Source organism: Dipodomys ordii, unplaced genomic scaffold (assembly GCF_000151885.1).
Source record: "Dipodomys ordii isolate 6190 unplaced genomic scaffold, Dord_2.0 Scaffold201, whole genome shotgun sequence".
Lineage (NCBI taxonomy): Eukaryota > Metazoa > Chordata > Mammalia > Rodentia > Heteromyidae > Dipodomys > Dipodomys ordii.
In genome coordinates this window covers 2,442,664-2,455,816 of record NW_012267417.1, presented here as the reverse complement: position 1 = coordinate 2,455,816, position 13,153 = coordinate 2,442,664, and the positions used below count along the sequence as shown (strand labels likewise).

The 13,153-nt window shown below is 39.6% G+C and overlaps 1 protein-coding gene across 3 annotated transcripts in view; it reads left to right on the top strand.

The window, feature by feature from the left end:
• Positions 1-13,153, top strand: part of Slc35d2 (solute carrier family 35 (UDP-GlcNAc/UDP-glucose transporter), member D2) — a 65,406-nt gene that overhangs the window by 8,598 nt on the left and 43,655 nt on the right. For all 3 annotated transcript variants that reach the window (XR_001175758.1, XM_013034924.1, XM_013034923.1), the window contains exons 3-4: positions 2,377-2,463; positions 9,193-9,260. Coding sequence is in view for 2 of the 3 variants with exons in the window: in XM_013034924.1 (XP_012890378.1) it covers positions 2,377-2,463; positions 9,193-9,260 (155 nt within the window). In the remaining variant the exon portion in view is untranslated. The remainder of the gene's footprint in view (positions 1-2,376; positions 2,464-9,192; positions 9,261-13,153) is intronic.

Below are 13,153 nucleotides of genomic sequence, written 5' to 3'. Positions count from 1 at the left end.
CAGTTTGCTCCCTGTAGTTTGTGATTTTTTTTTTGCTTTTAAATAGAAGGATGGGTTTCAAACTAAGCCCATTTGACTGTTGCTGAGTTTCTCATGAATATGAATATGGTTTGTTCATTCTTTTGCTTTGTGCTGCTCATAAGACCAACAGTAATGAGTAGCAGATAACTTTGGATTTGGTATTGTTTTAATTTATGGACAAAAAGCTTAAAATTATGGAAATTGTTTCCTGAAACTCTTTTTATGTTGGTGCTAAGAATAAACCCTAGGGCCTTGGCTAAATACCTGCTAAGTATCAAGTGTACCACTGAGCTATACCCTCCAACACTTGGTCACTACATTTTAAGTTGTGAATCCAGAAAAGGCTGTAAACATTATTCTGCTTCAATGTTCTGTTAAGAAATAACTTTTTACATTATTTTAGGGAAGAAAAAATTATAACAGGGGAATGTTTCCTTATGACCAGGAGACATTATCTTTAGGTTTTAATGTAAAAATATATACAATAAAAGTCACTTTAAAAAAGATGTTGTCAAGTGACATAGGCCTATAATCCTATCCACTCAGGAGGCTGAGATCTGGAGGATAGTGATTCAAAGCCAGCAAGAGAAAAAAGTCTGCAAAACTCCATTGGTTGGAGGCATGGCTTAAGTGGTGGAATGCCAATGAAGCAAGAGAGCTGAACAAGTGTGAGGTCTTTACTTTCCCTGGAATCAGTTTAAAAATAATCAAAGTTCAGTGAATATGTGATCATGTGTCCTAGGTAATCTCCAAATTTACTGAATTTTTTAACCCATTGGGTTATGCTTACGTACATATAAACTTTTCTGATTTATAACTGGTTCAGGAGGAGACTACCAGCTGGGCACCAGCAGCTCACACCTGTAATCCTAGCTACTCAGGTTGTTAAGATCTGAGGCTCACCCTTTGAAGCCAGTCTGGCAGTCAAGTCTTTGAAACTCATCTCCAGTTAACCACCACAAAGCCAGAAATGGAGCTATGACTCAAGTGGTAGAGTGCTGTCCTTGAGCAAAAAAAGTGCATGGACAGAGCCTAGGCTCTTAAATTAAGCCCTGGGACTGGAACTTGCATATGCATGTGGGTATGCACACCCACATGCTTGTACACATCCACCTACCTACACACACACACACACACACACACACAGATTAGTAAGGTTTAATTTTAAGACTGAATTATATTTATTTTAAATAAATGATATTACACAGTTTAAGAACTGTAAAACAAGGCAAAACTACAATAATAATATTATTGTATTATAATGTATATTATGTATTATAATTCATACTTAAAATTTATAAAGGGCCTGAATTATGTAAACATATGGGTAGGTAATTCCTTTTAAACTCATTAGAATCATGAAGTAGGATTACAATCATATGAAGCAATTTTTTTTCTAAAATCTGCATAGCAAAATGATGCCCAAAGTTTGAAAATAATAATACTATTTCTAACTAAAACTATTTCTAACATAACTAGTGAACATTGGCTATATATATATATATATATATATATATATATATATATAAGAGGTGTGTGTGTGTGTGTGTGTGTGTGTGTGTGTGTGTGTGTGTGTGTGCTGGTACTGGAACTTGAATTCAGGGCCTGGACACTGATACTTCATTTTTCCTGTTCAAATCTGATGTTCTGCACTTTTAGCCATATCTCTACTTCTGGTTTTTGGCAGTAAATTGGAGAGAAGAGTGTCTCACAGACTTTTCTGTCTGGGCTAGCTTCAAATTGTGATGCTCATATTTCAGCCTCTTGAGTAGATTATAGTAGATTTACATGAGCCGCCAGTGCCTGGCTGTAATATAGGATCTGAATGGTAGATCTTTGCTGTAACACTTATTTGATTGAAGAGAAAAATAAGACCATTTAAAAAAAAATTTGTCTTTGTTCTCTTAATATATCTTATGCATGTTTTTTTTAATGTGTGGATTTTCTTTTCTTCAGTTGTTCTCTGTGCTAGCCATTAATGGGGGAGCATGAGTCTAAGCTTAATACATGAGCATAATGGTCTAGGCTTACTGCAAAGTCTCACCTGTCATTCTTGGGACAGTACTCGTTTTTGTCCCTGCCACCTTACCTAGAGCCCTGAGATCATGTGTGTGTGTGTGTGTGTGTGTGTGTGTGTGTGTGTGTCTATTTGGTGTGACATTTTGTCTATACTTTCAACAGAATGTGTACAATGGCAGAAAAAGCAGTCAATACTCCATGTAATGCTTATGTGTTTTTTTTTTTCTGAACCTAGAAAATGTTTCTTTTTATCATGCTTTTTGAGAATATTTCCTTCTAATGATGTCATACTTCAAGGATCTTCCTATTTTGCTGAAGTTTTTTTCTTTCCTTCAGATGGCAGCCACCATAATGATACTGTATGTGTCTAAGCTAAATAAGCTAATTCACTTCCCTGATTTTGATAAGAAAATTCCTGTAAAGGTATGTGATACAAATACTGTAGAACTATGAATTGATCTGAGACATCCATTTCTGTATTTCCTGCTTCTTTTCTTATATATATATATATATATATATATATTGGTTTGGTTGTTTGTTTTCTTTCTTTTCTTTTTCTTCCTGGAAGTACTAAAGATTGAACTCAGTGCTTCGCACTTGGTGAACAGGCACAATATTCCTAAGCCACTCTTCTAGCTTTTGTTTTGGAACCAGTCCTGTGGCTTGAACTTAGGGTCTGGGCTCTGTCCCTAAGCTTTTTGGCTCACAGCTAGCACTCTATCACTTGAACCATAGCTCCATTTCTGGAGCCTCGGAGCATAATCAGTTATTTTCTTATTTAGGAAATTCTTCCCTACACTGAGCTCTATTCTTTTTTCCCTAAAAAAAGAGACATAAGGTTTTTTTTGGTTTGTTTGTTTTTTAACCAGGAATGAGGCTTGAACTCAGGGCCTGGGCTCTCCCTGAGTGCTTTTGCTAGTACTTTACTACTTGAGTCACAGCACAGCTCCATTTCCAGCTTTGGTGGTTAATTGGAGATAAGTATCTCAAAGACTTTTCTGTCCAGATTTGTTCCAAACCACAATCCTCAGACCTTAGCCTCCTTAGTAGCTAGGATTATAGATGTGAACCACTAGTTCCTGGCTTAGCATTAGTTGTTTTGTTTTAAATCCTTTTGGGATTGATTTTTGTGAATGGTGTAAGGTAAGGGTCTAATTTCATATTTTACCCAGACAGATTTGTCACAGATTTAATCGAAAAGTGCTAGCCAGGGGCTGGGAATGTGGCTTAGTGGTAGGGTGCTTATCTAGCATGCATGAAGCCCCAGGTTCAATTCCTCAGTACCGCATACACAGAAAAAGCTGGAAGTGGTGCTCTGTCTCAAGTGGTAGAGTGCTAGTCTTGAGCAAAAGGGACAGTGCCCAGGCCTGAGTTTAAGCTCCAGCACTGACAGAAAAAGAAAGAAAAAAAAAAAAGAAAAGCACTATCCATTGTATGTCACAATATATGTGTGGGCTGTTTCTGCACTAGTTTTGTGTTAGCATTTGTCTGTTTTCTACACCTTTATTCACATTTGAACTTAGGGTCTATGTTTGCTAGTTGGGCACTCAACCACTAAGCACTAATTACTATATTTTTTAAAAACCTGGATAGCTGGGGAAGTGAGTTCTCTTATTAGTGGCTCTTTACATTTCTGTATCATATTGGAAACCAGTTTTCAAATGTCTAGTGAATGCATAATGATTGCATTGAAGCTTTAAATCAATTTGGGAAGAATTGATATCTATAAAGTACTGAATTTTTCAACCCACAAAACACCCTTTTTTGGTTACCTTCAATAAAGTTTCATAATCATCTTTATAGAGTTCTAGCATTTTCACTAGACTTATTCTGCTTTGTAAGATTTGTGCATGCATCTTTCAAAACTAATTATTGAAATTAGAGCTAAGTCTTTTTTTTTTTTTTTGGCCAGTACTGGGGCTTGACTCAGGGCCTGGGCACTGTCCCTGAGCTTCTTTTGCTCAAGGCTAGCACTCTACCACTTGAGCCACAGCACTACTTCCAGCTTTTTCTGTGTATGTGGTACTGAGGAATTGAATCCAGGGCTTCATACACAAGCACTCTACCACTAAGCCACATTCCCAGCCCGAGGTACGTCTTTTTATAATTCTTTCTGTATGGTTTTATGCTTATAAAGTATGGAATATTAATAACATATTCTTTTTGAGTTTTTTTATGTAGACAGTCAGGTCACCTACAAAAAATTACAGTTTTGTTCTAACATTTTTTCTTTATTTCACACTTTTGCAGTCTGGAAAGCTTGTTCTTCTTTCATTTGAATATTTATAATAGTCACTGGCCTGGATTTATTCAATTTCACTTTGACGAAAGCCCTAGATTTGTGAATTTCTAGTCCCACTTGTGGCTGCCTTGGCAGGGCCAGGTCAAATGGTTTCCCAGGACTTATTATATGGCCCAAGTATGTGACGCTCCCACCTTAGTGACTGTAAAGCACAAATCAATAGAAATGGCAATACTGGGTATCTTTGCTTCCAAGGTTAATCTTTTAGCAAATCATAATAAGGTAGGATTCTTGTCACTACCTTTTCTTGGTGTTCCATTTCTGTTTTACTGCATAACTTAGTGGCTCACAATAACCATTTTATTATCTTCCACAGCAAGGTATTCCAGAACAGCTCCATGGGGGGAAGTTCTGCCTTAGGGCTCTCATGGCTGAAGACACAACAGAGGCTGAACTGTATTAGAGAGGGGCTAGTTAGTGCATCTGGGGTTTGGTTCTCTCTCTTTCCTCTGTCTCTGTCTGTCTCTCTCTTTCCTCTGTCTCTGTCTCTGTCTCTCTTTGTCTCTCTCTGTCTCTCTGTCTCTGTCTCTGTCTCTGTTCTCTCTCTCTCTCTCTCTCCCTTCTGCCCCCTCTCGAACTTCTACTTGTGCTCACCAGTGTAGGCTCACTTGGACTTCCTTACAAAATGGCAGTTACGGGGTGAAGAACAGTTACATAGAGGCCGAAGGCTTGTGAGTGAGTGTTCTGACAGGCAAACTTGTTCTGACGGCTCAAACTTGTTATCTGAGTCCTTCTCAGAGGCTACATGGCATCATTTCTACTGTGTTCCATTAGTGAAGTCTACCCCACCCAACTTCAGGAAGACAAGACAGTCTCCACATCTGGGGAAAAAAAGGGGGGGATATGCCAAAATCACATTGTAGAAAGAGTAGATAGAAATGCTATCACAGCTGGTACCTGTGTTTGTGGATTTGTTTCTTGGTATTTCTGTCAGTTCTCTGTCTTTCTCCATCATCTACATCTATATCATCTATATCCATATTCATCTTTCTTTATTTCTATCTATTCTCCCTATTCCATATCAATATCTATGTATCTACACTGGCTGATTGATAGATTGTATGGTTACATATCTAAAAATTTTGATTAAGTCTTCCTGATGAATTAAAGGGTGAATTATATATGAAGTGGACAGACCTCTTCTGTCTCAGATTTTTCTTCTTTTTGTTTGTTGGTGTCTTTTTTGGTCTTATTTTAGGTATTACAACAGACATCCCTAGCTTAGCAAATTCTAAAGTTGGTGAATAAATGAACCCCCCTCCCTGGACAGGGACTTGCATTCCATTGACCTCTCCTTTCAATTCTGACTTTCTTGTCATCAAATAATACTCTATAATCCTTACTTGATTTGCTTTTCTTCCCTTTTGGCCTTTCACACTTTCCATTTTCTCCCTAATTAGAGTTCTTCCTTTGGAAATTTTTGTGGGGGTTGGCGGGTCGGTCATGGGGCTTGAATTCTGGACCTGAACGCTGTCCTTCAGCTCTTCAGCTCAAGGCGAGTGCTCTACCACTTGATCTCCAGCACCACTTCCAGTTTTCTGGTTGTTTGTTGGAGATCAGAGTTTCATGGACTTTCCTGCCTGGGCTGGCTTTGAACTTCGATCCTCAGATCTGAGCCTCCTGAGTAGCTAGGATTACAGGTGTGAACCACTGGTGTCTGGCTGGAATGACTTAGTTTTTCCTAGGTCTATCCATTACCCTTCAAATGGCATATTACTATTTCTGATAGATGAGTAAAATTCCATTGACTACCTGTACCACATATACATACACCCACTCCACCCACCCACACATATACCATACACATGCAGAAATAGGAGCAACTGGCTCTCTTTGAAACCTAGCCCCCCTAAAACTGTAACTGCATCAGTTGTGTTATTATGGAGTCATTTAGAGACTGTGAACAAGAATATTATCAAGTAAGGAGCAAGTCCCAGGCCCATTATCCTCTCTTCTTTGTATCCACTTATTCCAGCAAATCCTTATTTAAAAAATTTAATTGTTACTCTAAAGGTAAGGTATAGAGGGGTTTTAATTACGTAAATCAGATGAGTACATTTCTTTTTGGATAGTGTCACCCCTTTCCTCATACTCTCCTAATTTTCCCCTCCCACAAATTGTATAGTTCATTTCCAGTGATATCCAGTTAAGTACCATTGCTGCACATTATAGCAAATCTGATCATAAAATTTGACCATTTTTTGGTAGATAATACTAGTATCTCAAACTGCTTTAAAGAATGAAGTGTCTAAGTTGTGTGCTTAATGTCTTTTTAGTGGAGAAAGTGAGGTTGGGCTCATCTTGGTAACTATGGCTCACAACTATAATCCTAGCTACTCAGGAGGCTGAGACCTGAGGATCATGGTTCAAAGCCAGCCCAGGCAGGCAAGTCCATGATACTCCAGTTAAACACCAGAAAACTAGAAGTGATGTTGTGGCTTACTTGCACTCACCTTGAACTGAAGAGCTCAGGGACAGCCCCCAGGCCCAGAGTTCAAGCCCCATGACCGACAGAACCATAAATAAATGAAAAGTTTTGTGCTATCATATGACCTTTTTTTTTTTGTTAATTGTGAAAATACCGTATAGAGAGGTTACAATAACATGGGCAAGATAATGAGTACATTTCTTATCAAGCATTGTTGCCTCCTCCTTTGTTTCCCCCCTCATCCCTTCCCATCTCCCACCCCCACCCCCCACACCCCCATCCCCCACCTCCAAAGTTGTAAAGTTCATTTTTCAACATAACGACTTGTATGTCTCATTCTTGCAATGGGTCCACCTGTATCCCTATTTAAATGATTTGTTTTTTCCCTTCCCCTCCACAAAGTATACCAGCATCAAATACAGTGAAAGCAGGGGTTATACCCTGGGGGAGGGACATACAAAGCAACAAAGAAATCATCTTATAAATATATTAGAAACAATTGCATGAAAGAAAAGACATTTGAATACGTATCTTGAGGTTCATTTCACCTAACATCAACTTATCTGACCTTTTTTGCTTGACTCAGACATATACTAGTTATTGCAAATAAGGGAAACCATGGGACCTATGTTTCTTTGGGCCTGGCTTACTTCACTTAATATAATTTTTTCCAAGTCGGGGACTGGGAAGTTGGCTCAGTGGTAGAGTGCTTGCCTCCCATGCACAAGGCCCTGGGTTCAATTCCTCAGTACCACGGAAGCAGAAAAAGCTGGAAGTGGTGCTGTGGCTTAAGTGGCAGAGCACTGGCCTTGAGCTGAAGAGTTGAGGGACAGTGCCCAGGCCCAGAGTTCAGCCTCCATGACCAACCAAACATAAATAAATAAATAAATAAATAAATGAATAAATAAAAAGTTAGTAATTTTGGAAGTGGTGCTGTGGCTCAAACGGTAGAGCACTCACCTTGAGCTGAAGAGCGCAGGGACAGTGCCCAAACCCAGAGTTCAAGCCCCACAACCAACACAAAAAGAGAGAGAGAGAGAGAGAGAAAGTTAGTAATTTTTTCCAAGTCTTTCCATTTCCTAACAAATGGGGCAATGTCATTCTTTCTGATGAAGCATAGAATTCCGTTGTGTATATATACCACATTTTCTTGACCCATTCATCTACTGAGGGGCATCTGGGTTGGTTCCATATCTTAATTATGGTAAATAATGCTGTAATAAACATAGTCGTGCTGGTAGCTTTAGTATGGTCTTGTTTGTGATCATTTGGGTAAATGCCCAAAAGTGGGATTGCTGGGCCATAGGGGAGCTCTATGTGGAGTCTTTTGAGGAACCTCCATACTGCTTTCATTATGAAAGGATACTGTTAGTATTATGTTCACCTTTGTCCTCAGCTCCACCCAGACCTGAGCCCTTCCCGTCCCTGGAGTTCCGGCCATACAACTGGCCCCTCCCTCTATGCCCACATCCACCTGGGCTCCCATCTACCTCACTTCTGACCCTCAGACCCCTCCTGCTACCTGGATGGTGACAGAGGCCATGTTCCCCCTCTTGGGGAAAATATGGCTCCTCTATCTAATAAGCCTTATATGGGACCCTTCAGATACAAAAAGAGCAGAAAAACAATCTGGCTAGGCAATTAGGAGGAGGTCCCCTTCTATAGCATTCTGCATCCCTCATCCTGCCTGTGCAGGTCCAATGCAGGTCCCTAGACATCTCACCACCATAACCTTGAGCAGTAGTTGCACTTGTAGTTGCATTACATCATGGCTCATTGTCCTGGAATATTTGCACTTTTTGGAAGTTCATTAGAGATAAAAGTCTCACAGACTTTCCCAAGCTGGCTTCAAACCTCAATCCTCAGGTCTCAATCTCCTTCCTGAGTAGCTAGGATTAAAGGCATGAACCACCAGTGCCTGGTCAACTTCTTTAGGACAATAACAATATTTTACTAAAGTAGGCAAATTCAAGATTTCAGTTTCTTTTTCGTGTGGGTTGGTCCTGGGGCTTGCACTCAGGCTTAAGGCCTAGGCATTGTCCTTGAACTTTTGTGCTCAAGGCTAGTGCTCAATGACTTTTGAGCCACAGTGCCATTTCCAGCTTTTTGGTGGTTAATTGGAGATGAGTCTCATGGACTTTCCTGCCCATGCTGGCTTTGAACCATAACTCTCAAATCTGAGCCTCCTCAGTAGGTATGGTTATAGATGTGAGCCACATTCTATCACCCCTCTACCACTACCCCAGGATAATGATCATGTAGAAAAACTTAAGGGTATGTTTGGACTCTGGAAAATTTAGTCATTACAGGCAAAGGGACAAAATATTTTGACTACTGATGGGGTATATCACGATTTTTGTATGTGGAGGAATGTTCATTATTGGTGTTCTAACTAGGTATACTGTCTTTCTTTTTATTGAAGCTATTTCCGCTGCCTCTTCTGTATGTTGGGAACCATATCAGTGGATTATGGAGCACCAGTAAATTAAGGTACCGTGAAGGCAATGGCTGATGGGAAGTCCATCACCCATCTGCGTTCAGCAGTTCAAGACCAAGTTTGATTTCCAGAAATTCTTCTTGTGCTACACATACAACACAAAAATATTTACTCTTAAGGAAGTAAAGTGTAATTCTGAGATTAATTTGAAATATTTTTAGGAATGTTTTAAAAATGTTTCTGTTTTACATGTGTTTATGTCTCAACATAAGAATATGAGATCTTAGGGAAAGTAGAATTTATCTGGGTACATTTGTGTATAAGAATACAGTTTCTGTGTAACTTCTTTCTGGTTCTTTTTTCTGTCCTTGCTCTTTTATCTTTCAGTTATTAATATATTGGCATATATTGACATATATAGGCATATATTATAAATAAGAATGAAGAAGATTTTTTTTATTTTTTTTAAATTTTATTTGTGAAGATACTGTACAGAGGGGTTACAATTACATGGGCAGGATAATGCGTACATTTCTTACCAAGCATTGCAGCCTCCTCCTTTTGTTTACCCTTCACATCCCTTCCCAGCCTCCCCCCTCCCCCCCAAGAAAGAAGAAGCTTTTATGTGCTGGTATAGAATATACATTATTTAGTGAATGCAGAATATCACATTGTATAGCTGTTCTATCATTTCTTTATTCTGCTCTGGTAACTTCATTTCTTCATAATATATTTTATGGTGAGACTTTGTTTAATAATATTAATAATGTGTTTCTCAACAGCTTTCTAAACAAGGATTATCCTCATGAGATAAAAGGTGAAACATGAAGTGATTACCCAGGATTTTCATAGTTTTATAAAAGCAGGAACATTCTTTCAGACCTGGTGTAGGTTAGGTTTGGTACAGAGAAAGAGAAATGACAGACATTAGTTTCCAGTGTGACCTATGTACTTCTGAAATTTGCAACTGTCTTTATTTCAGCAACAGAAAAACGCCCATGCCCACCCATTATGCCTCTGTTCACTTTTACTGAAAGTCACTGTGAAAAAGTGCAGTGAAAGCCCATAAAAATACATTCTATTTGTCAGAAAAGGTGTGTGGAACGTGTGAAAATGTCTTTTCTCATTGTTGGGGGCTTAGTTTTCTGTGTTGGTGGCACATGCCTGTAATCCTAGCTACTCAGGTGAATGATATCTGGAAGATAGAAGTTCAAGACCAGCCCAGGCAGGAGCATTTACTAGACTCCTTCTTCAAAATAACCAGCAAAAAGCCATGCTGGAAGTGTCGCTTATGTGGTAGAGTGCCATTCTAGCAAGTGCTAGGCCTTGAATTCAAACCTTCATTAAAAATAAACGAATGAGGAAATGAAGTCTGTGGAAAGAGTGACAGTAGGAGACAGACCAGAAAAGAAGGAAATATAAAATGGGAAATGTAAATTGTAACCCCCCTTTGAAGTTCAGAAAATAAAAAATAAAATGAGAAATGTGTGTATATGCATGCTTGGGAGAGAGAGAGTAGAGAGAGGGGAGAGAGAGAGAGAGAGAAAGAAAGGGGGGGTTAAGTTAAGCCTCTTATTTTGTTTGGATAACAGAGATTGGGGTTAGAAAACCAAAATCCTAAATACTGTTTTCGTTCATATACTTTAGTTGGTTTGCAGTTTCCTTCTAGGATTAGGACGGTTAATTACCTTAGGTTTGGATTTGGGCTTGCTGTAGTTGTCTCTCTTGCTGCTGTACTGCCTGCCCCTGTGTTTACCTGCAGCTGTGAGGGAGGCTCTAGTAAACACTACCTGCCTTGGCATTTGAGGCCTCTGGCTCACAGATGAGAGCTTTTCAGAGCATGAGAGTATGTTCTTGAAGAAGTAGAGTACCCAGCAAATAGGACTGAAAAGTAGGAAAAAGGAAGGGAGAATGCAATAGTATAGTAGTGTGTATCAGAATTTCATTCCTTTTTTTGGGGGGGGGTCCAGTCGTGGGGCCTGTCCCTCAGCTCTTCAGCTCAAGGCTAGCGCTCTACCACTTGAGCCACAGTGCCACTTCCGGCTTTTTTTTTTCTTTTTGCTTTTGTGGTGCTGAGGAATGAAACCCAGGGCCTTATGCATGCAAGGCAAGTGCTCTACCACTGAGCCACCTTCGCAGCCCCAGAATTACATTCCTTTTTTAAGGCTAAATAATACACCATTTCATATATATTGTCTTTTATATACATTTGATGTACAAAGGGAATTTTATTGTGACATTTGCCACACATGTTTACAAGGTATCCTCATTATCTCTTTTATTATTCTCCCTTACTTCTTCCCTCTTCTTTTTTTTGGGGGGGGGTCCGGTCATGGGGCCTGAACTCTGGGCCTGGGCACGGTTCCCCAGCTCTTCAGCTCAAGGCTAGCGCTCTACCACTTGAGCCACAGTGCCACTTCAGCCTTTTTTTCTTTTTGCTTATGTGGTGCTGAGGAATCAAACCCAGGGCCTCAGGCATGCAAGGCAAGTGCTCTACCACTGAGCCACCTTCCCAGCCCTTCTTCCCAATTCTTAAGTTCAAATTTTTTTGTTTTATTTTAATACAAGAAAAATAAACTACCATATTCATCCTCATATTTACACTCTTGGCTAGCATTCTCTTTCTTGCTGGTTCATATTTTCCCCACCTGAGCCTCTGAGCCTGTCATTAATTTTTCTTTTTGTTTCTTTTTTAAGCTTTTAAAAAATTATTAGCCCATAGTTTTTTTCCTTTTCTTTTCTTTTCCCTTTCTTTTCAAGAGCTGAGGACTGAACTCAAGGCCTTGCATTGCTAGGCAGATGTTGAACCCCTGAGCCCCTGAGCTAAATCCCCAACTAAAATTTCCTTTTTTAGAAAAAAGTTTTTTTAGTGAGCATGGGGGCTTGAACTAAGGACGTGGGTACTGTCCCTTAGCATTTTCACTCAAGGCTGGCAATCTAGTTGTTGAGCCATACTCCATTTCAGGATTTTTGCTAAGAGTTTCACAGACTATTCTGCCTGGGCTGGCTTCAAACTACAATTCTTAGACCTCAAAGATTACAGGTATATGCCACCAGCACCCAGTGTCTGTGATTCATTGTTTTAAATGCATATCAATTGTACCAAAGGGCTTCACTGTATTGTTTCAGAAAGTTGTTTTGTTTTGTTTGGAGACAATGTGTATGATGTGCAGGTTGGCCTAGAGCTTCCATAACCAAGGGCTGGGATTACTGGCACGTGCTATCATGTCTGCCTTTAAAAACTTTTAATTTGGGGGCTGGGAAGGTGGCTCAGTGGTAGAGTGCTTGCCTTGCATGCATGAAGCCCTGGGTTCAATTCCTCAGCACCACATAAGCAAAAAGAAAAAAGCCGGAAGTGGTGCTGTGGCTTAAGTGGTAGAGCGCTAGCCTTGAGCTGAAGAGCTGAGGGACAGCACCCAGGCCCAGGGTTCAGACCCCATGACCAGACCTCCCCCCCAAAAAAAAAAATTTAATTTTTATGAAATCTAGTTTACCTATTTTTAGTTGTGCCCCCCCACCCCTGCCAATAAATCAAACACAGAGTCTTTGAATGCTAGGCAAGCCTTCTACCACAAAATTATATCCCCAGCCTATTTTTCTTTTGTTGAGGGTGCTTTCAGTATTGTAATTAAGAAGACTTCTTTTTTTAAAATTAAATATTTTTTTATTATAAAGATACTATACAGAGGGGTTACAATTACTTGAGCAAGGTAATGAGTCCATTTCTTATCGAGATTGTTACCCCCTCCTTTGTTTTTCCCCTACCATCCCTTTCCTCTCCACCTCCCCAACTCCTCCCTCCCCCTTCAAAGTTGTAAAGTTTGTTTTCAACATACTGTCTTGTACCTCTCATTGTTACAATGGGTCATCCTGTATCCTTATTTCAACATTTTGTTATTTCCCTTCCCCTTCCTAAATTAGAAAAATGTATATACAAGATGCAGGA